Source organism: Camelus ferus, chromosome 12 (genome assembly GCF_009834535.1).
Source record: "Camelus ferus isolate YT-003-E chromosome 12, BCGSAC_Cfer_1.0, whole genome shotgun sequence".
NCBI lineage: Eukaryota > Metazoa > Chordata > Mammalia > Artiodactyla > Camelidae > Camelus > Camelus ferus.
The window spans coordinates 37,016,244-37,038,815 of NC_045707.1; the positions used below are offsets into that span (position 1 = coordinate 37,016,244).

At 41.0% G+C, this 22,572-nt stretch overlaps 1 protein-coding gene across 8 annotated transcripts in view; it reads right to left on the reverse strand.

The window, feature by feature from the left end:
• The window catches only part of BTBD11 (BTB domain containing 11), a 445,015-nt gene that overhangs the window by 315,330 nt on the left and 107,113 nt on the right, over positions 1 to 22,572 (reverse strand). For 4 of the 8 annotated variants that reach the window (XM_032493388.1, XM_032493389.1, XM_032493393.1 and 1 more), the window contains one exon: positions 10,159 to 10,252. In XM_032493388.1, coding sequence (XP_032349279.1) covers positions 10,159 to 10,252 — 94 coding nt within the window. Of the gene's footprint in view, positions 1 to 3,535; positions 3,612 to 3,712; positions 3,834 to 6,549; positions 6,610 to 10,158; positions 10,253 to 22,572 lie in introns of those variants that run through there. The other 4 variants (XM_032493390.1, XM_032493394.1, XM_032493395.1 and 1 more) reach the window with 2 other exon arrangements.

Sequence of the window (22,572 nt, forward strand, 5' to 3'; positions counted from 1 at the left end):
CTAGTCCTAAAGGATGCAGAGGAGGCAACCAACCAAAAGGTGAGGAGTGGGGCAGGGAAGTTTTCCAGGTAAAGGGAACAGCACGCGCCAAGCCCTGAGACAGGAAAGTTGGGCCTGTTTGAAGAACTAAGGAGGCCAGTATGGCTGGGATCGCAGGGAGCCTGGAGAGAGTGATTGGAGTTGAGTTTGGAGAAGTTGTTGGAGCAGCTAATGGAGAGTCTTGTAGTCATGAGAAGGAACTTAGGTTTTACTCTTGGTATCACAGGAAGCCACTGAATTTGAAATGCTTTGCTTTCTAACTGTATTTTGATGGTATAGTAAATCTGTAGAAATGAGAAAGTCTCACTTTGGACTTTCATCTCATGGTAGGCTGATTGCATTAATAACCTCGATTCTTTACCCCTCTTTATATCCATGTACTTTGCCATGTGACTGTCCAATTCCTCTCAATAAAGATTCTCCTAGAATCTGGGCTGGACACATGACTTACTCTGAAAGGACTATTAGCAAATGGAACTTAAGTAGAGATGTGAAACAGCACTTGCAATGTTTCTACTTCCTCTGTTATCACCTTAAAACATGTCTGGCCTCACTGGAAGGAGAAAGACATGGACCAGAGCTGGCACCCAGTCATCTCCTTCAAGACCATTCTAGATCAGCCATCAGCCAGCCAATTCCCATACAGTGAGCATAGCAGGGCTGATTAGCCAAAACACAACTGATCATAAGCACACAAGTGAGCACAGCCAAGATCAGCCCAGCCCAGAACAGTCAGGCTGTGCAGACTTGTGAGCTAATAAATGTTTATTATTACATGTCATTGACCTTTTGTGGTTGTTTGTTGCACAGCATTATGGTGGCAAGAAATAACTGATATGCACCCCAAACTCAAACTGCTTAAATCTAATCTCCTGAAACCTCGAAATCAATAGTTCAGATGGAGTGTCTGGATGGTTTAACTCCTTCCAACATGAACTCTGGAGTCTTGGGATCTTGGATTCATATCCCATCTCTGCTGTTTATTACCTGTCAATGACTGCACAAGATATTTCACTTCTCTGAGCCTCAGTTTCCTTATCTGTAGGATGGGTCTAATGATCATACCCACCTGATAAGGTTGTTAGAAGAATCAAATGAGGAAAGACTTTGTAGATGTTAAATACTCTCTCTGCAACTTTTAGTCGTAATCATTAACATACTTAAGTATGGGGAATAGAAAATAAAAGTGAAAAGGAAATAGAAGCATCTTGGAAAGCATGACCTGGGGAACAGATATAAGAACTTTTATCTGTGAGTCTCGTGTTGACAATCTGCTGTGTTTAATAAGTTGCATCTACTGGAGGAAAGAACCAGAGAATGTAACATGTTCCATGGGGCATACTAGGCTTTAGCTGGAAATAACTTTTCAGGTGATGAATTGGAAAGGATCACCAGAACCCAAGAAACTGTCAGACTATTGTTACCAGTGGCCCAGAGGTAGCCTCCCAGGCTGGCATCATCTATGCAGCACAAAGAGGCATCACCCAGGAGTGCACCACTTGGCAGATGTAAATGGTCAAGGTATCCTACCTGTTAGACATGGTCCCGAGGCCAACAGTGGCTGATTCGAATAAGGATCAGCCTCTCTGTCAGGCAGCATCTGAAGGTAGTTCCCTCTCCTGCTTCCTCAAAGGCTCTGCTTCATTGATTCCTTTCTCTTGTCTCTTAACACCCTGCCTTTCCCTGCATCCTCCTTAGAATCCAAGTGTGCTCAAGTCCCCCTATTCCAAAATCATATCTCCTCCCAGCCATGCTTTCCCCCTCCTTCCTTGCCGGCCACACTTCTTCCCAACTCCACTTAGGCCTTCACCTCTCAGAAGGATCCAGTTCTACTTGTTTCTTGGTCTCACTGTTTATAAAAACCCGAAGGCTTTACATATGTAACATCTCTCACTTCCATTGTCTTGTTTGGATGGCTATGACCTTGGTTTGATACCTTTATTTATTTATTTTTTTAATTTAGAAAATTGCAATAATCTCTGGTCTTTCTCTTTACTAATCTACATTCCATATTATTTCTGGATTCTTCTCTCTGAATCACAGTTCTGAGCCTGACTTTCTCTTACTCAAAATCTCTCAATGGGTCCTCGTTGTCCACAGAAATAGTTTAAACCTTCTAGATTGCCTCAAAGACCTTCATGCTTTGGTCTCATTCAGCTTTTCAATGTTATTTCCCACCATGCTCATTGAGGACTCCTATGCTCCCATCAAACTTAATTATTCTTTACTCCTTGTACATACTGAGGAACACCTTTAGGCCTTGGCTCACACAGTTCCCCTTCCTAGCTGTCCATCCCCGCAATTTTTACACACCTAAATCAGACCAAATCTTCAAAGCCCAGCATAAATACTTCCTCCCCTACGAAGCCTTATTTTATCATCTCAGGAGGAATAAATCTTCCCTTCTTCCTTCCCTAGAAATGGAAACTTTTGTACCTTTTAGTATAGTTTTTGTACATACTATATCCCTGACACTGGACTAGGACTTCTTGAGAATACAGCGCATCTCTGTAGTGCCACAATACTCGGCATCGTACACTGCACATAGCGATTGTCCAATTGGCATTTCTTGAACAAATAAGCAAATACATTTAAAATACCATTGGCATAAAAATAAGGCATAATCACCAACAATTATACTATATAGTAAAGTCATGTTGATCATAAGAGTTGACCTAGAGGTTGCAAACTCAGGAGACTATCAAGGCCAAGTAAGTAACGTAAATAGTAAAACAGGGTTGGGTAAGTACCATGGCAAATGCTGCAGTGTCTGCCACCTCTTACAGGTGCGGCTTCTACTCAGCACCAGCTAGTTGTCACCAGTTGGAAGTGTGGGGCCAGCATCTCCAGGTCATTTGACTGTTAGAGAGCTACTAGAAACATGAAAGTTTATGTGAAGTCTTCCAGTTTTTAAAAGTTGGCAACTAGCTCAGTTTTTAAAAGCTGGGCTGCCAGTTTGTGCATGCTAGGTTGTAGACTACTGTATTCTGTATAAGTGAGAAATGCTAGTTAATTGACTTACTAGATATCAGACTTATACTCAGTCAAAGACAATTGGCTCCCCAAGAATTAGAGCAATCCTACAACGCATTTAAGGCTGGCTCCGAGGTTGATTCGAAAAGCACTTTGTGGCTTTGCCGTGTCTAGGCTTCCCATTTCCAGCATCAATCATTTTCAGGGAAAACAGAGAAGAGCTTTCTGGGAAGAAGAGCTTCTGCTTGCCTGTATTCTGGAGACAACGGCATTGCTTTTCTCTGACTACATCTATTTCTGAGGCTGTTCTCATTTCCTCTGCCTCCTGCACTGAGTAATCACTCTGCTGGCCTCTGGGCAGGTAGCAGAAAACACCAAGGCCAGATCCCCCAGGTTTTCAAACTTTAGATAATCTCAGTGGTGTGGCAGGGCTCAGACTCAAGGAATTGAGGGCCAGACTGGAAACCACCATGCTTCCCCAAAGCCCCAGATCTTCATTTAGCACCATTCTTATAGGACTTACCAATAATCTTGATGGTAACAAGGACCATGTATTGGGCACCTAAGTGAGGCATTTCACAAGCTCTCTCATAAAAATCCTGTGAAGTAGATCAATGTATTAATCACGATAAGTTAATGGCAATAACCCCAAAATTCCAGTGGTTGAACACAATGAAAGTTTATGTCTTGCTCAACTCACAATGGTTAGGTGATTTGGGTTAAGATGGGGAGCTCTGCTCTGTGCTGTCATCTGGGGACCCAGGATCCTTTCACCTTGTGGCTGGACCCTCCTCTACGGTGTCAGGACTCTTTCTATTCAGCTACAAGATGGGGAAAGAGAACAAGGATTACACATGGGAGAGTTTTACCAAGTAGGCCTAGAAGCACTCACAGCATCTCTACTTACATTCTATGGATCAGAGCTCAATCATATAGCCATACCTAACTGTAAGTATAGTCAGACCGTGTGCCCAGGAAGAGAAGAACCAGGTAATGGTAAGCTCTAGCAGCCTCCACCATAGGTCATTCCCATTTCCTAGATGAGAAAAATGAGACTCAGGGAAGTTACATCATTTTTCTAAGGTCACATAACACTAACGTGGCAGAGCTGTGCCTCAAACCTAGGCTGGCCGGGCACTGGAGTCCACTTTTCTTCACTGCTCTACCTAGTTCTTTTTGCATCTCCTATTCCACCTTGTACCGCAGGCATTAATGAATTTGACATACTCACTCCCATGAGACCAAATGCATCTGAAGAATGTTTTATTTGCATACCCCCATGGGACTTTGCCTAAACAGGCTCTTAATTCTTAAATCTTTGGCTGCACAACCTGCTTTCTCCTAGGATAGAAAAAGGAAAGAAAAGAAGTAGGCTACCAATGACGTGCACCTTACCTATCCATCAAGGCTTACCTGGGGACTTCTGACACTACTGGGATGCCACTTCACATGGTTGGTGAGATTGTGTATTGCTTCCTCTGCCCCCAGTAGCTAGAGAGCACATCAAACCCCCTACAACCTGAGTGCTCCAGAGCCCCACTGTAGATGTGTGCACATCATTAGTAACTATTCATGTATTTTGGTTGTTTCATTTCTCAGGGTTAAAGTGGCTTACAAGGTCCTCAAAAATGCAACAAGGTTAACTATTTGAGGGAATTTGAGAGTATAATAGTTAGCTACAGATAGGAAATCTCAGTATTACTCTTTCTGGAACTACCTTCCCCCTTGGAAAAAAAAAAACTTGGCTAGATGTTCTTGTACATTCTCTTCCAGCACTGTGTATTCTCACATACTTCCTTCATGACACTCATTACAATTATAATTTTTAAAATTGCTTGTTTAATAATAATTGGTTTAATGTCTGCCTTCCCTCTAGACTATAAACTCCATGAGGGCAGCCATCATGTCTTTTTCATTCACCACTTGTATCAATCAGCTAATGTTGCATAATAAATAATGCCCTAACTCAGTAACTTACAAAAGTTATTTATTCTCACTTATACATCCATGGCTTGACTGAGGTTTGACTCTTCGAAGCTGGTCTTCACTGAACTTAATTAACTCCAAACTGACAGTACTTTTTATTCTTTAGAACCACTGGCATGTTTTTCTCATGGCAGTGATGGAAGTGGGAAAGGCAGTGAAAGCAAACCAAGGCTCTTAAGACCTAGTCTTGGAACTGGCTTACAGTCACTTCTGTCCACACCCCACAGGCTAAAGTAAGCCACACGGCCAACCCTGACCTCAGTAATGTAAGAAAATCTACTCTGCCTCTAGTAGGGGCAAATGCAAAGTCACACAGTACAGGGCGCAGGCACAGGGATAGGTGAAGAATTGGTAACAATAATGCCATAGCTGTGTCTGCAGTAGCCAGCACACTGAAGTGCACATAAGAGATGCTAAATAAATATTGTTTGAATAAATATATAGGATATTCTTAGTAAGTTAATCTCTCTGGGCTGAAAAATGTAAAACGACTGCTTAATGAGGATTAACTAATGTGGCAGGGTAATAGATTAAGAGATTTATTTGTGTTGGTTCTTCCTAAATCTTTCCCTCCCTGCAGTTATAGCAGGAAGCTGGTGGACTTTGCCTGCTTACAGGGCAGAAGAGTGGAAGCAACCTGGAGCAGGGGACTTTTCCCATCTTTTGTTCCAGCTTCAGCCATATGAAGAGAAAAGGTTTGTCTCCCCCAAAAGAGAAGGGAGTATAGAGAGACTTTGAAGGGAGGATAGAGAGACTTTGACTTGAGCAGCCAGGGCAGAGACCACTGACATGGATTCTTCATGCAGCTCAGCCCCACGCACTGCTCTGTGGCTGAGTTTAGAAGATGTAAGCGCTTCAGAGAGGAGGGCCATTTGGTGTGCCTGAGGGAGGAGGACCCTGAGCTCATCAGGAAAGAAACTCCAACCCTATGACTGGCCCAGAGGCAGGGTCCCCCTGGGCTTGGACAATAAGACAGCTGACCACTGCAGCCTTTCAGATTCTGTTAAAGCCCTGGACCATGAAGGCGTTTCAATAAGGTTTGAGATTAAATTTTCCACATCTCAGGTGGATAAGGATCTAGCATCATAATTAAGGTGATTTAAAGGAAATAAAGAAAATGCTATTTCCTGTATACCTAAGTTGGAGAACAGTTACTCATACCCATTAAAGTATGAAAATTATAGCTGGGAATTGGCAAACCAAGGCTCTTTGAAGGCTTAATGTAATAATAGTATTTAAATATTTTGATTGTTAGCATTTTCATGTGAAATTTTGATAATCCATACAAAAACCTGTGCAGAGCACTAGGAGAGAGATATCAGTTAAAAAATAAAGGACTATCCCCACCCCACCTTCCAGGGTTTGAGGGCTCTTTTGTAAAACCCACACAACCCAGACTGTGAAGCTAAATGAGCAATAATGTTTAAATTATGCAGGCTCCCAGCTGTGCTGTGATGTTTGCACACTTTCTAGGAAGTGACTAATTATAAATAGTGCTTAAATACAAAAGACATACCGTCATTAAAAGACAAGGAGAAAAATAAATCTTACATGTTTAGACCTTGGTCTCCCAGCACTGGCGGTTTCCATTTGCTTGCACTGGGTTGCTAGCTGAATGACAGGAGAGAAATGAATGTTGGTCTCCTCAGTACATATGAGAAGATGGATCTAGATGTTCGAGGGTCAAATGAGGATGACATACACAGAGCAATTCCTGAGACCAAGAATCTGATGTCAGCTGGTCACCTCACCAGGAAGGCAGGGAGGAGCAGAAACAAGGAACAAGCCACCAGCAGAGCGGGGATCTCATCCTGGCTCTGTCCCTCAGTATTTGTGAAGGTCATTTAGTTTCCCTGAGTGTCAATTTCCTGATCTGTACAGTGTAACCAACAATGCCTGTCTTAAATGTGTGAGAAGGGGTGTGTGTGTGTGTGTGTGTGTGTGTGTTTCCCCTGCAACAATTAATAGTCACTATTATTTGAGTGCTTACGAGGTACCAGGCCCTGGGCTGGGATTCTATGGATTTAAGGGCAAAGAGGAAATGTGGAACTTCCCCTCTTATGCTCCCAGCAGCCTCCCTATTTCTCTTTATCATGGTGATTTCCTCCTTCATCTCCTTCACTAACCTTTCACTATCCAAGAGAGGGTTCAGGTCTTGCTTACCCCCCTGCCCAGCACCTACCACTGTGTCTGCACATTATAAACTTGATAAGTATTATCTGGAAGAAGGAAGGGAGACACCTTGTCTCATGTTGATAGAAAAGGATTTAAATATGTGAGTCTTGCCTCATCTGCACCATAAAGTCTTTTAAAACAAGCAGTGTGTTTGACATTTCTCTTGGTTTTCACTATGGTGCCCAGTAACTCTGAGCATGTAATTATTCATATGTTTCCATGAATATTTATTGAGCCACTACTTTGAGGAAGGCTCTACAGTAGGTGCTCAGGGCCCAGCACCGAACAATTCAGCCATCCATCCTGTGTCCTGGGACTTAAGCTGGAAAGGATAGTAAGCTCATTCATGAATCATCAAGCTAATAAATACTCAACTACCAATTGTGAACAGTAATGCCACAAACACTAGTAGCTGCCTTTTGAGACCACCACCCACTTCTTTCTTTTGCTAAAAGGAACCTGTCTTTGTTTAGGAGGCCATATCCCCAGTTCCAAGTAACTCAACATAATTTAGTTGAATTGGACTAAATTGTCATGATATTTCCATTTCCCTTTGCAGGCCACTGGTTTGGAATGTGACCCAGTTCTGACCACTAGTCTGTAAGGGACAGTCTACAGAGGAGCTTCTGGGAAATATTTTCAATGGAAAATCTCTTTTGCTCCTTTCCCTATCCTTCCTGCTTGGGATGTGGTCATGTGAGAATGTGATATTGTGGCTGTGGCAGATATCACGTGACACTAAGGGGACACATTGTTGACATACTGATTATGGTGGAGCAAGCAGACTGAACATATCTGGGCTCCTGATAGCATTTGCTGGAGTCTCTAAAGAAGCCTGATGAATAGCTCCCTTTTCCCCACTCTGAGTTCTGAACAAATCAGGAAATAAGATAATGAAGACAGAGATGAAGGGAAAAATATCACCTTGGTTGCTGATAAATGCTAAGTATGAGGATGCAACTTAGTAGAAGAACCAGATGGGCCTGACCCCACAAGTTAGGCAGACTTAGCACCCAGTGACAGGTCACAGCCAGAACAGCAGAGACCAAGTGCTGCGTGTGGCAAGTTCAGTCCCAAGAGGAGATCGACCAAATTTACCAAAGAGATAAACCACTCTTCCCTGCCAGGGACAGAGAGAATAAAGGGGAAGAAAGAGTACAGGAGTTACACTGACTGAGCTTCCTTCGCATGGATGGAAACTTCAGAAAGGGGCATGGGCCCCCCCTCCCTCATCCCAACCATGTAGCCGCGCCGCCACCGTACCAACTCTAGCATTGCCTGTAAACCTCGTATCACCCGAGACTCACAAACCTCTATTATTTAAGTTACTTTTACTCAGGTGTTCTGTTCACTGCATCATAACTATTCTAAGAACACCGATTGTTCTGTTCAAAGTATCCTAACTGGTCTAAGCACTATGAAGGAAAAGCGAAGGATAGTGAATGGGACTGTACTTTCACTACCAGTGGGGATTGAAAGGGGAAATTCATTTTTATTTGGACAGAGGTGAAGGCAGTCAAGGAAAAGCATCACTAAAGTCATGCCGTTTAAGCTGGTTCTGAAGCATGAGTGGGAGAAGTCTTCACAGGCTAAGGGACCCGCAAGTGAGAAGACTCTGAGGCATCAAAAGAAGGTCCATGTGGCTGAAGTGGACTCAGAGGAAGATTCTTGAGATACGACATCAGAGTGGGAGGCAGGTGCAGGACCATGGCTTTATAGACAGGGTGTGGCAGGTTGGGTTCCCAGAAAGCAGGAGCCTGCACAGGTACAAACACAGAGGCTATTTCCACTGTCCTTTAACCTACTCAAAAGCTGATCATTGACCGGTACTTGATGAGTTTTGTGAATCAAAGCAATTCACATCCATCAGGTCTTCCCACCCTTTTACTAAACAGGTTTATTGTCTTTCCTTCTGGCATTTTCCTTGGGCTTTATATCAAGGCTGACACAACTATTGCCTTCCTTCAGAATTCTCTACCCAGCTTTGGACTCTGAATCAGGCTCCAGCACACATTCTCTGTCTGTATTAATATGCATTGTGTCAACTTCTGCTCCTACAAAGAATTAGCCTCGCACTGGGTTTTTCTTTTCTGAACCAGTACCTCTGTGACAGGAAGGAGCTCTCAGGATTGGAAGGGATGCCTGAGAACAGAGATACTTAGAGGCTGGGTTCTGTTGGCATCTAATGGGGGTTCTGGGGTCTCCACAGCTCCCCTCTTTCAACTGATAACTGTTCCTCCCATCTTTTGAGGGACCCCTCCTTGTTGGAGACTAGTCATAGTCCCACACTCTGGCCTCTGGAGTTGCCATGGTCACACAAGACGGAACCAATAAGAAGACCAGTTTCCTCTGTTTACAGTGATTGGTTCAATGATGAGCACATGACTTCAGCTGAACTAATCACTGTACAGCTTCATTCATTCTGGTCATAGATTTGGATGAACCTGGAGCTGCTGGTGGCTTGCTACCCCACCAGGGGAGAACATAGTCCACACAAAGAGAGATAGCAGAACAAGAAGCAGAGAGACATAATAGCATTTGAGACCCCTTGGGGCAGATGTTCTGGAGACCAGATCATCTATATCCTTGATTATGCAGGGCCAAAAATTCCATATCCCTCCCCTACTCCATGCTTTAAAATTTTTCTTAAACTAGTTTGAACTGAGTTTCTGTTACTTGCAGGGAAAGATTCCTGACCAACGCAGATTAATTAAGCCATGACTCCCATATCTGTAGCAATATCAGATATTAAAACAGAAATATGTATACAAATATACACATTTATATTTATACATTAATGATCACATGAATAAATGAATAAACACTCAGAACAATGCCAGGCTCTTGGTAGGCACTCAGTAAACATTGGTTGCTGTTATTTCTGTTATTACTGAACAACTTCTGCCAGGTAGGCACTGTTTGAGACATCATCACACCAGAGCTATCTCACCAACATAGAACTAACAAAAGAAAAGACTGTTGTACCTCTTTGCACATCACCCTTCACTCTTGATTCCATTGCTTCCGTTAGACTGGGACTCGTGGGGCCTCTTCCCTGGGCCTTGCTCTTTGGAAGGTTCTGCATAACACAAACATAAAAACGTATATTTATTAAAGGGCACACAGTCACCTCTGTCCCTCAGGACGAAGTCAGCAGTAAAACTGGATTTTGAGCGCAGGTCATCTGACTCTGCAGCCAACAGCAATCATAACCATCACTCTGTTCTGCTAACCCCATGAGTTAGGTATGTCACCCCATTTCATGCTCACAATAAATGTAAGAAATAGGAAATATTTTTATCTTCAACCTACAGATAAGGAATCTGAGACTGAAAGACACTGAGTCATTTGCATGAAGCACAGTAGAAAGTAAGTGTTGGTATTAGAATTCAAACCTGGATTATTCGATTCCAAATCTACTGTAGTCAAGGTATGTCAGCAGTTAAGACAGGCTTGTCAGGGTCTCTTGATATATCCTTGAGCATTTGATGCTAGATAGAGATGTATGGTCTGGATGGTATTTGGATTAGGTAGATGCATAACTGATGAAATGACTATGCCCACAGGATATTGATTAATGGACTTCAGTCCCTCCTATGAGGAAGGTTTCAACTGCAATATCATAGAACTCTGGCTACAGCACTGTCTGAGCACAGAGGCCTGTGCCATCCAGATCTCATCTGGTCTCCATGTGGATCTCTACGGAATTATATTCAGACAATCAGGGCTGAGCTCAGAAGATTTCTCAGCATCTGATTAATGTCAAAGACCAGTCTGGTCTGCCAGAGGAGATGAGAAGGATGCCAGAATCAGCCCACCATGCTTCAAGTTCTGCAACTCAGACCAAAGTGAGAGCTACAAAGAGACCACAACATTCGCAGTCAGGAGGAACTTTCTTAGAGCCAGAACAATTTGTTGATGGAATGGCCTGTTGTGGATCAACATAAACCCAGTGTCAGCAGATTGGCAGGGAGGCTGCCTTTCCCACAACATCCCTAAATAATGTCTGAATATCCCAGAAGGAAAAAAAAAAAATAGTAAGAATTGAAAATTCCATAGACCTGTCAAAAGTACATGAAAGCAGAAATGGAAACTATAAAGCAGTGTCCTATTGGTTCCACAGTGATATAAAATTACAAACATTTTAGCAAAGTAGAAAATAAAAACAAAAACTATGAGCATCATCTTCCAGAGAGCCCTGTCCTGTCTAAATAGGCACCAGTCATTAGACATCTCTGTTATGTCTGTTTTGTGGGAGGCAGTGAGTTTCCTGTCAGTGACACATCCAAGCAGAGGGTAAATGGGCATTTTGCAGGGATAATATGATATAGATGCTTTCAAGCATTGATGGAGAACCAGATTCAATGAGTTTTAGGGTTTCTTTCAATATTGAAATCTGGGGTGGAGGTTTCCGTGTCCTTTTACCCATTCTGTTAGAGAATCTTCCCAAACGAATTCTGATTCTGTCCATTTCCAGTTGGTGGAGCCCAGGCACTCCGCACGGCAGCACACAGTAGGTGTTCAGTAAATGGTGGGTACATGTTAGGTGGGAACCTCCTTTCCCTTTGCTTTATGTCTCTAAATGGAGGGACCACCATTAGAGTAACACTTGTTCCCTTTTCCCCCAGGGGAGCAGTGTCATATCTGAATGGTGAATTTAGACAAGGAGGTGAGCATGCTCAGTTTTATCTCTTTCTTTGGGGGCCAGATGCACATCAGCTCTAAGCAGGAGAGGCCTGCTTAGTCCCTGCAGGAGAGGCCTGCATCTGGGAATTAAGCTCAGTACTGGGAAGTGTTAGCAAGCAATTCGCCAGAGCTAAGCCATGCTTATTGTTTTATCAATTTATCTGCAATAAAACTGACATTTTAATTTCCATCTGGATGACTCCTTGGGGTTTTTCTCAATTAATTAGGAACCTGGGCAGGAAACAGGGGTGTCATTTATTAGTGCTCTAAATCCCAACAGTAGAATTATCTTACTTACAGACAGGCCCTCTGATTTGGTTTACCCGCCTCACTAGCCTCATCTCACACTGCCCACTGCCCTCCTTTGATCCTCCAAGAACATCAGGGTGCTTGTAATTTCTTTCACACCCCTTGCTATTTCATGATTTTATGTCTTTGCTTATGTGATCCCTTTTGCCTGTATATCTAATCTCCCTTACCCTACTGCCTGATCTGCTCACACTTACGTACTTATCTGTCCTTAGTGTCTCATCTCAGGGACACCTCATCCAGGAAATCTTCCCTGACTGTCGCCTTCCCACCACTCCAGGCTCAGTTTTGGACTCCCATATGAATAAAACTCTGATATGAATACACATGCCCCATTGTTTAAAAATATCTACCTCTCACCACCAGATTGTGAGCCTATTGAGGTGGGGACTAAGTGCTCTTCATCTCTGAATCCCTCAGAATTCAGAACTTTCCACAGAGGACACGCACAGTACATTTGCATTAAATCCATGCACAAATTAACCAACGGGAAATACCCATTCCTGAGGCTAGACTGAACAGGAAAGTGTATTTACACCAGCCAGAGATCAGGGGCAGAGTCAAAGTTATAGCCAAGGAGACAGGACCAAGCATTTAGTCCACAGGGCAAGGCAAGGCAAGGCAAAAAAATAACAGAGAGCAGAGGTAAAAATGGACAAGAGGAAGAAGAGGCCAAAAAGGAATACAGTGCAAGGAACAGTTCAGGCAGGTAACACAGAACTGTGAGGGCAAGTGAATCTGGTGCTAACCTCTTTCGTGGTGCCAGGTGCATGGTTAGGGAGTGGGTGAGAATACCTAAGGCCACAGGTGACAGCAAGGGAAAATCCTAGGAGTGAGCAGAAGATGTGGAGCCTGGTACCAGCTCTGCTGCTGAACACTGGATGAGCTGGGATAAGTCACTTCCTTTCCCTGGGAGAGAATTTCCTCACCTATAAACCTAACCAGCACATCCCAGAACACCTCTAAGTTCCCTTCCAGGTCCAAACATATTGTGATTCCTCAGATACTATTCCATAGTTTGATTGCAGAGGATTCTTCTATTACATAGATAATATAATATTTAGTCTCCAGTTCAATCTCTATATTCAGTCAACCAAAAGTGCTTCCTCTATTTTGATGTCAGTTCTTCTAAAATCAAGATTAGACTAAATTATTTTTGAGATCCCTTCCAGCTATAAAATTTTTACTGTGCTGTAATTTTCTCCATTCATTGAACATTTATTCCTTTCTCCTCTCTGTGCTTGGCATCATGGCACTCTCTGTTCTGAATGAATTTATAATCTCGTTGAAACAAGAAACACCTTAAAAGTGATTGAGAGAAAAATCTAAACCATTGTATAATTTAGCACTAAACTGTATGCTGTACACTAAAAGAACTGTCAGATATGAGGGGGATCAAGAGGAGCTGACGATATCAGGGAAGATTTTCTAGAGGACACAGAAGGTAAAAAGAATACAGAGATGGAGGGATGAATGGAGGGATGGACGTATGGATGAAAGGATGGATGGAGGGATGGAGGGATGGAGTAGGATATAGCCCAGGCAAAAGTAAACACTTATAAAGATCATCATGAATTTCTGTGGGGCACATCATGGAAACCTGTTCTGCTAGAGTTAGGAGAGGGGGAAGAGATGGAGGCTACTATCTGTTGTTCTAGATGCTTGCAGCTGAAATGTTTCAGTGTCTGCACTCCTGCAGGCCCTCCCTCTAGGAATCATCCCCATGCAGAGCTGGAGAGGTGGGCTTGCAAGGGCCATGTTTATACTACATGACAGTTTCACATCCTGGTCACCAATCATTGGACCAGGGGTGGACACTGGACCTAAACTTAGTTCTTCTCCCAGAAATATAGCTTTGGACACCATAAAACTGAATAGGACTTTATGTGGAAAGTTGGTGTAGAAGGGTCTAGAGAAGGGAGAAATAATGAGAGGTGGGAGCTGAGGAAAGCTGAGGACACCAGTTGTGGAGAGCAAAGAGGGGAGAATTTGCAAAGAGGAAAAGATGGAAACCCCACATGGAAGACTCTAGGGCTCCTGGGAGATGGAGCATGTACCTGGATTCCAACAATCCAGTTCTTGGTTCCTCCCAGGGACTATTTTATATCCTGTTTCTTGATTTCATTTGAACTAGTTTAAGTGGTTTCCTGTTCCTTACAATAAAAAGAACCTCAGGCAAGACTGTCTGTTCACAAACATATTTCCAGGTTAATCCTCACAACAATTCAATGAGATAGGTATTATTTCCTAGTTATTAATGTGGATACCAAGGCTTAGAGGGACAACATGACCTGCTTAAGCACTTAGCCAGTAAGTCATTGATTAAGGATTCAAACCCAAGCCTGTCTGGCTCCAAAGAACCATTTCACCACACACCCCCAGAGGGGACCTTGTCAGTGTTGAAATCAACAATGAATTGCAATAACACTTTCTCTGTAACCTACACAAGACAGCTCCTCTCTGGGGATCATGCTTTATTTATACATGGGCCAATTCAATAACTTATAGTAATTCTGAGGTTCTCCTGTGGAGATTCAGGCCTAGAAAGCTTATTTAAACTATACTAATTCAGAATTTATGAAAAGTCAGGCATTGTCATTTGTGACTCTTACTGAGTCAAATTCAAAGCAATCTTGCCCTTGGAGAATTATCCAGAGTTTAGCGAAAAAAAGAGAAGGTGGTCAAAATTAGTGGAAATTTTCCAAATGAAGATTATAAGAATTTATTTAATTTGGGGGTTAGCTAAGTAATTCATTCATCCTAAGCAATACTTATTGAGTGGTGGCCACGCTTAATTCGCATACTTTAATAACCCATTGCAAATACACCTTCTTCATACAATCTACATTCTAGTCAGTCTCAGCTCTTACAGTCCTTCCAAACACCATATTACTCACCCTCTGTGCCATAATATGCGTTAAAATTCATTTTCCTTTGCCTGCCCATCTGGAAAACTTGCATTCTTCCTTCAGAATCCAGTTAAATAGGCACCTCCTCCATAAAGCTGCCCTTGGCCTTTAACTCTCTGCCCCACACGCCAGTAGTTCTTTCCTCTATGGCCCAGTAAACAATGATGTTAACTCTCATCACTCCTTGCTGTTGAGGTGAGATGTTCTTCCTCCTGTGCCAAGCCACTCTTTTCTAATTCTCACCTTTCCCCCATCTCCTACCTAATGGGACAGTAATTGCTAATTTGATGCACCTGAGATATTGATTAGACCAATTTCATTAGAGAGTGAGGTTGCTATGGTCAAGACCACTCTATCCTTCCTGGAGAGGGTCTGGGCTTTCCTACAACAGAGGGTCTGGGAGGTAACTCAGTCAACGTCCCAAATTTATCTCTTCCCATCCCCTTTCCCGATAACCATAAAATTATTTACTATGTCTGAGAGTCTGTTTCTGTTTTGTAGATAAGTCATTAGTGTTCTCTTTTTTCTTTTAGATTCCACATATGAGTGATATCATATGGTAATTTTTTAATTTGACAATTTGTTTTTACTGTTTCACCAGTTTTATGTTCCCTTTTTGATTTTTTCCTTCTTTTGGATAAATTATGTATTTTCAATTATTCCATCTATGTATTAGCATAGTTTTACATATTGATACTATTCTTACAGTGATTGTCCTGAAGACAATTATACAGATAGACTTACCAAAGTCCAGTATAAATTAGGAATTTTCCTTCCTGGAAAATTCAAGGAACTTGGACACTTTAATTCCATTTACCACCCTCCCACCTTTGGTGCCATTATTGTCAGATACTTTAATTCTACAATTATTTTTAAATACACAAGATATTATTTTAAATGTTCAATATTAATTTAGCTATATACACATGTTTTGCTTTCCGTTAGCCTTCTTTCCTATTTTTCCATGTTTCCATGTGATATCATTTACCTTCTACCTAGAGAACTCCCTTTAGTATTTCTTTAGTGAAGGTCTACTGTTGATAAATTCCCTCATTTTTGTTTGTTTGTAAATGCCTTAATTTCACTTTTGTTTTAAATGTTATTATTAGTGGGTTCAGAAGTCTAGGTGGCAACTATTATCTTTTATCCCCTTGAAGATGTCATTCACTTGTTTTCTTCCACTGTGGAGCTTCCATTGTTTTTGTGAGAAGTTATCTATCAGGTTATCATTGCTTCTTTAAAGGTAGTATGCCTTTTTCCTCTGGTTGCTTTGAAGACGATCTGTTTATTCTTGATTTTGAGTAGTTTTACTGTGCTGTGCCTATGTGTGGTTTCTTCTGTACTTATCCTCCTTGGAGTTCATAGAAATTCTTAAATCTGTGGTACAATGTCTTTGATCAGTTTTGGAAAATTCTCATCCATTATCCCATTCTCATAATCATTCTCTCCCATTCTAACCCTTTTGTTCTGTGACTCCAACTACTTATTTGTTCAACTTTTCACTCTGTCCCATGTTTCTTAGGTTCTTTTCTATATTTTTCATTCTTTTATCTCTCCATGCTTCAGTCCAGATGTTTTCTTCTGTCAAATTCTTCAATTCACTAATCTTTCTTCAGCTCTTTCTAACCTGCTAGTAACTCCATGTGTTGAGGTTTTTTATTTTAATAGTTTCTTATTCTATGCTGAAGATTACTTCATCATCTAATTTCTTGAATACATTAATCACAGCTATTTTAATCAACTGTCCAGTATTTTTATTTCCTGTTGGTTTCTTTTTATTGTCTGAGTTTCTCTTCCTCATGGCTTTTAGAATTTTGTCTTGCTTCCAGGTGAGTCTGGTAATTTTGTATTGAATATGAGATATACTACATAAGGCTGTGGATGGTGTTATTTTCCTTCAGAGAGGATTATTCTTGCTTCTGGCAAGTAGCTAGGTAAAGGCAGATTGGCCCACATTAATTAAATCAGTGATTGAACAGATTCAGAACCAGGCTTCAGTCTTTGTGAGAGTTGATGTATTTATAGTTCATCCATATTTCTGGATTATTACCCTTGGGAGTTCTATCTGAAAGAGTAGGGTAAACGCCATGGTGCCTCTCCTTTGGTAGGCCCTAAGCTCCATTTTTATCTTCTCCACCCCCATAAAACTGCCAGAAGTGATGCCCAGCTTTTCACCTGTCAGTCTTTCTGTGCAGCTTCTCAGTATTTTAGGTAATGCTTGTCAACCTGCAGATGCCCTGGAGGAAAGGCAGCACAGAATGTCAGGCTCATTGTTCTTTGTTTCCCTTCTTTCTGAGATCTTAGGCTCTTAAAGTCCTTTCAGCATTGGTAGTTTTCCAGTATCTCTGTAATGATTTTTCAGTTTCATCCAGCTTTTCTAGTTGACCTTGGTGGGAGAGTTGGTCTGAAACAATATAGCTATTATGGAAATCCTCAACACCTAACATTTATTAAGACCTTGATATGTGCCAGGCACTACTCCACATGCTTCATGGGTATCTACTCATTTAAATCTCACCACAATTGTAAAATATAAGTACTCTTATTTCCCCCACTTTACAGAGAAGAGAACTGATGCATAGAGGGATAAGTGAAAAAAAAAAAAAAAAAAAAGCCAAAGCGTGTAACAGATAGATGCAGAATTTGAAGCCAGGCAACTGAGTTAGAAACCTACACTTATCCATAGAACTATAAACTTCCTAATTCTCAGTTTTTCTGTCTATATTTGGAATCTATGAGGTGTACCTAATGCCCAACCTTAAAGCCACATGTTACTTGAGTTAATCTGAGTGGGTTTCTGTCACTTGCAATCAAATGATTTCTGACCAAGCTCTTTGGACAAGCCACTTCTCCCAACAAAATGCTTCATTAGAATAAAATGTACTAAGACACTTTCTCCAAATAGATGTAATTTTTCTTCCCAGAGCTTCTTATTTGTTAACATCCTCGTGATTGCATATACTTTCCTTGTTTTTAAAAAGAAACTCACTGGACAATTCTCTCATACCCATGGTTCCAGCATACCTATCCATGAAAAGTAAAGGGCATATTTAAGCTAAAAGTAGGAAGCCTCAGTGAAGGAACAAAGTCTTCCAGCAAGGTCAGAATTCTACCAGGCTTGTGTTCCAAGGCCCAGAGCACAGCTTGAGCAGGAAACATAATTGAGCCAGATGCTGGGAGGCAGCAGCCACATCCCCCCAACTCATTAATCTGCCTCCCTCAGCTATGAAAGGGACCCATGGCTTTCATTTTAGCAGCATGAGGAAGTTTACCATTTTCACGCATCATTCCATAAAAATCCCCTCCTGGAGCCCTAATCTAAAAAAACAACCAAAAAATACTCAAGGGAACATTCTCTGCAGCTTCACACAACTCTTTAGCATATCTTACCCCATAAAATTCACCCAGCTGTTTATTTTTCACACTATTGGCCAAATATGGTAGCCACCAGTGATTTTCTGGTTCATTCTAGCCTACACCAAGGCCTGGAACTTGGGAGAAGCCCAGAGAAAGGTGTTTGCCTTGGTGGGGAATTGGAGGTGAGAAGGCCCTCTAGGAGAATGACCCTTCAACCAGAGTGAAACAATTCCTCTTTGTCAAGACAGAATGTGGAAGAAGTGACAGTATTCATCTTGTCCGATAGATATGCTGTTACCAGTAATCAGAGAGAAACTTTGAGTTTCTGGTGAGGAAGTCAATAACAGGCCACTAAGAACTTAGCGAGGACACCAAAAAGGATTTATGCTAGTTGTCTCAGAGTATTCCAACAGAAACTCCTTCCCAACTCCTGTACTAGGACAATGATGATGATGATTATGATGGTAGTTCATTTGATTGGCTATTATGTGTCAGATGATACATGTGTTATCTATAAGCACCCTAAAAGGCAAGTATTTTCATCCTAATTTTACAAATAAGAAAATTAAGTTATTATGGTAGCTCACAGCAAAAAAAAAATGTGACAATCGATATATGTACGTTCATGTATAACTGGAAAATAGTGCTCTACACTGGAATTTGACACAACATTGTAAAATGACTATAACTCAATAAAAAAAGGTTAAAAAGAAAAAAAGAAAATTAAGTTAGAAAAGTTGAGTAATTTGCCACAGTCACTCTTGTAAATGGCGAAGCTGGGATTCTAAATTAAATCCCATGCTCTCTTCAAAACACCACCCTGTACTCTGACTTCTCTTCACTGTCAAACCAAAATGGTAATAAGTATTTTAAAATGACAGTGAATCTCCCACAATAACTATTCTCCCACAAAGGAACAGAAATAAATACTGTCCAACTATTACAGATTATTTAATAAGACATTAAGGGGAGATCTTCTTAGTTCCTGGAATTGATAACTAAGACTGAACAAAGGTTTCACATACCCAGCCTTCTAAATAGGGCCACAAATAATTGGGCCAGTTATCCAACCAGGACTTATAAGAGAAGCAGAAGAACCTGTTTCATATTAGGAAGGAAGGAGTTGTGGAAAGTCTGGGTAGTTAGTCACAGGCCTAGTGGGTCCTACTGCATTTGGGGTCAGAGACTTTCTTTTATAGTGGATGAGAGGGGTGCTTCCTCATTTCCTAACATAGCAGTTATCAAATTTTTTAGACTCAAGACTCTTAACACTCTTAAAAATTATTGTTGACCCTGAGGAGCTTTTGCTTATATGAATTCTGTCTATGAACATTCACAGTATTAGAAATTAAAACTAGAAAAATTTTAAATAGTAAGTCTATAATTTAAAATTTAAAATGAATTTAAAAGTGGATTACATGTTAACATAAAGAATATTTTATTGAAAAATACCTCTATTTTCCAAAAATAAAAAATTAATGAGGAGAGTAGCATGGCTTTACATTTTTGAAAATTCCTTGAATGACTAATTTAATGCAAAACAACTCGGTTCTCATGTTTGTTTCTGCATTCAATCTGTTGCACTGTTTCTTTCATTGAAGAATATGAAGAAAATCTGGCCTCACACAGATATGCAGTTGAAAAAGAGTAATATTTCATAGCCTTTCACATAACTGTAGATATTCTCCTTTGCTATTACACCAAAACTCAACAAGTGGTCATTTCTTAAGTATAATCTGAAACCATGTCAATCTCTTTTGTACTTTATTATATTCAAATCCACTGAGTAAAATGGGTAGAGGTGGTCAAAAGATACAAATTTTCAGTTTTAAGACAAATAAGTCTCAGGGATGTAAATGTACAGCTTGGTGACTATAGTTAACAACACTGTATTGTACATTTGAAAGTTGCAACACAGAATATTATTGTAAAGACATATACTCAAGGGTTGAGATTAGATTTAATCATTTGTACTGCTTCATCAAGACATTCTTACGTGAAACTGGAATTTTTTTCTACTGTTGAGTGCAAGGTGGTGAAGAATACAATGACAATTAGAACATTCAGTGTCCACTGACTTAATTCATGCTAATGTGCCAGCAGTTTTACACACCAATTATATTTGTACCATTAGTGCAAATGTCAACATAGTAAAAAGGTAAATAACATTTTATTATTAAAATAATTTTAACCATGTGGACCTCCTAAAAAAAAAAGTGTCAAAGAGGAAGTCGGAGATTCCCAGGGCTCCCTGTCAGGCAGCAGGGGTTAGAGGAAGGAGCAGGAGATGTGGGCTGTACAAGGTTGCCAAGAGAAGGGATGTTCCACAAGGTGAGGGGCCGTTGGCAGGGGATTAGAGGGTCAGGGACAGCAGGGAAGCAGGACAGCAAGGATCAGGAGGAGGCTTGATATTGCCTCTAGAGAACCACCTGTTTCATCTATACAGAGAGCACCTCATTGGACAGAGGCCACAAGGGTGGACTGGTAACTCAGCCTTGGCTAACCATGACACCCCATCTCCTTCTTACAATGATCAGTGTAATGGGGTGAGGAGACACAAGACCCAAGCAGTCCATGCAGGATGCTTCAGGATAGCATATGAAGCCTGGATTGGGCCACCATAAGCCAGGAGAGGAGGATGGGGCCAGGTCATGAACTATGTCATGAAAAGGAGTTTGACCTTTATTTTAAAAGTCATGATGAGCCACCAAAGAATTTTCAGTAGGGGAGAGATTGGCTAGGACTTGAAAGCTTATAAAAAAAAAAAAAAACACCCTAACAAAACCCCACAATTCCAGATGATTGAAAGAGGACAAGGTGGGAGACAGAGATGAAGCAGTGGTGGGAGCGGGGCACTGTGGTGAGGACGCTGTTGAAATTGTCTAGGAGTGAACTGGTGAGTGACTGGGCTAAGGTAGTAGATATGGTAATTGAAGAGACAGAACATGGTGGTTCTTTGGACGGGGGCAAGCAAGGTGAGGATTGTATATTATCTTGTGGGTTTCTGATGAGAATTGTTCTTGTGTTTCCAAGATTCTTAACCTTTTGGAGTCATGGATCCCTTTGAGAATTTTTGAGATCTGTACATTCTCTTCCCAGAAATATTAGCATAGAAATACTAATACAACATAACTAATACAATATAATTAGAAACAACAACTAACATTTTGCTAAACACTTACTGTGTTCTAGTCACGTTCTAGCTTTATTTAATCATCACAGCAAATGGTTAGTTACTAACTCAGAGAAGTTAACTAACTTGTGCAAGTCACACAGTAAGCAGCAAAGCCAGAATCTGAACCCAGGTCATGTGACTCAAACTCAGTGATTTAACAACAATGCTTCACTGCTCCTCATACCAGGGTACTTAGATTGTGCCTACAATTCATGAAGGTCACAGATTCATCCATCTAAAACCCACCCACTATCACTTAAAAGTCCACAGATCTAGAGTTAAGAACACCTGCCATATCTGAAAGCCTTTGGTAAATTCTATGGAGTAAAATCAATATAAGGGATTCTCATCATTAATTTTGGGCTCCCACAATCCCACCTCACATAACTGTGGCCAGAAGAGGCCAGCTTTATGCCTTAACCCAGTGTTATTATGGCCCTCCCTAAAGGAGCATTTGAAAATACTTTTCCTAATAGATGGTCCTGTGAAACGTTAATAACACAGATGTACTGTCTATTTGTTTATGTACTGTGTGTATATCTGTGCTTTACACATAAAAATGAGTAAGAGTTTTCTCCCTCCTACCAAGAATCAACTTTCAGCTGGTTGCGGAAATACAGCTCCATTAAGAATGTACACCCTAACATTAACTACCCATCAATTAGAGCTGTTTCCTGATATTCACGACCTTGTATTCATATATTCATGCACTTTCTTGAGTGTGGGCGGACTTATTTCTTTCCCTATCAGTTTAAAAAACATGGTAAAATATACTTAACTTAAAATTTACATTTTAACCATTTTTAAGTGTACAGTTGAGCGGCATTAAGTATATTCACATTGTTGTGCAATCATCAATACTATCCATATCCAGAACTTTTTCATCATCCTAAGCTGTAACTGTACTTATTAAACACTAACTTCATGTTCCCCTGCCTCTTCCCCAGCTCCTGGTAAACACTG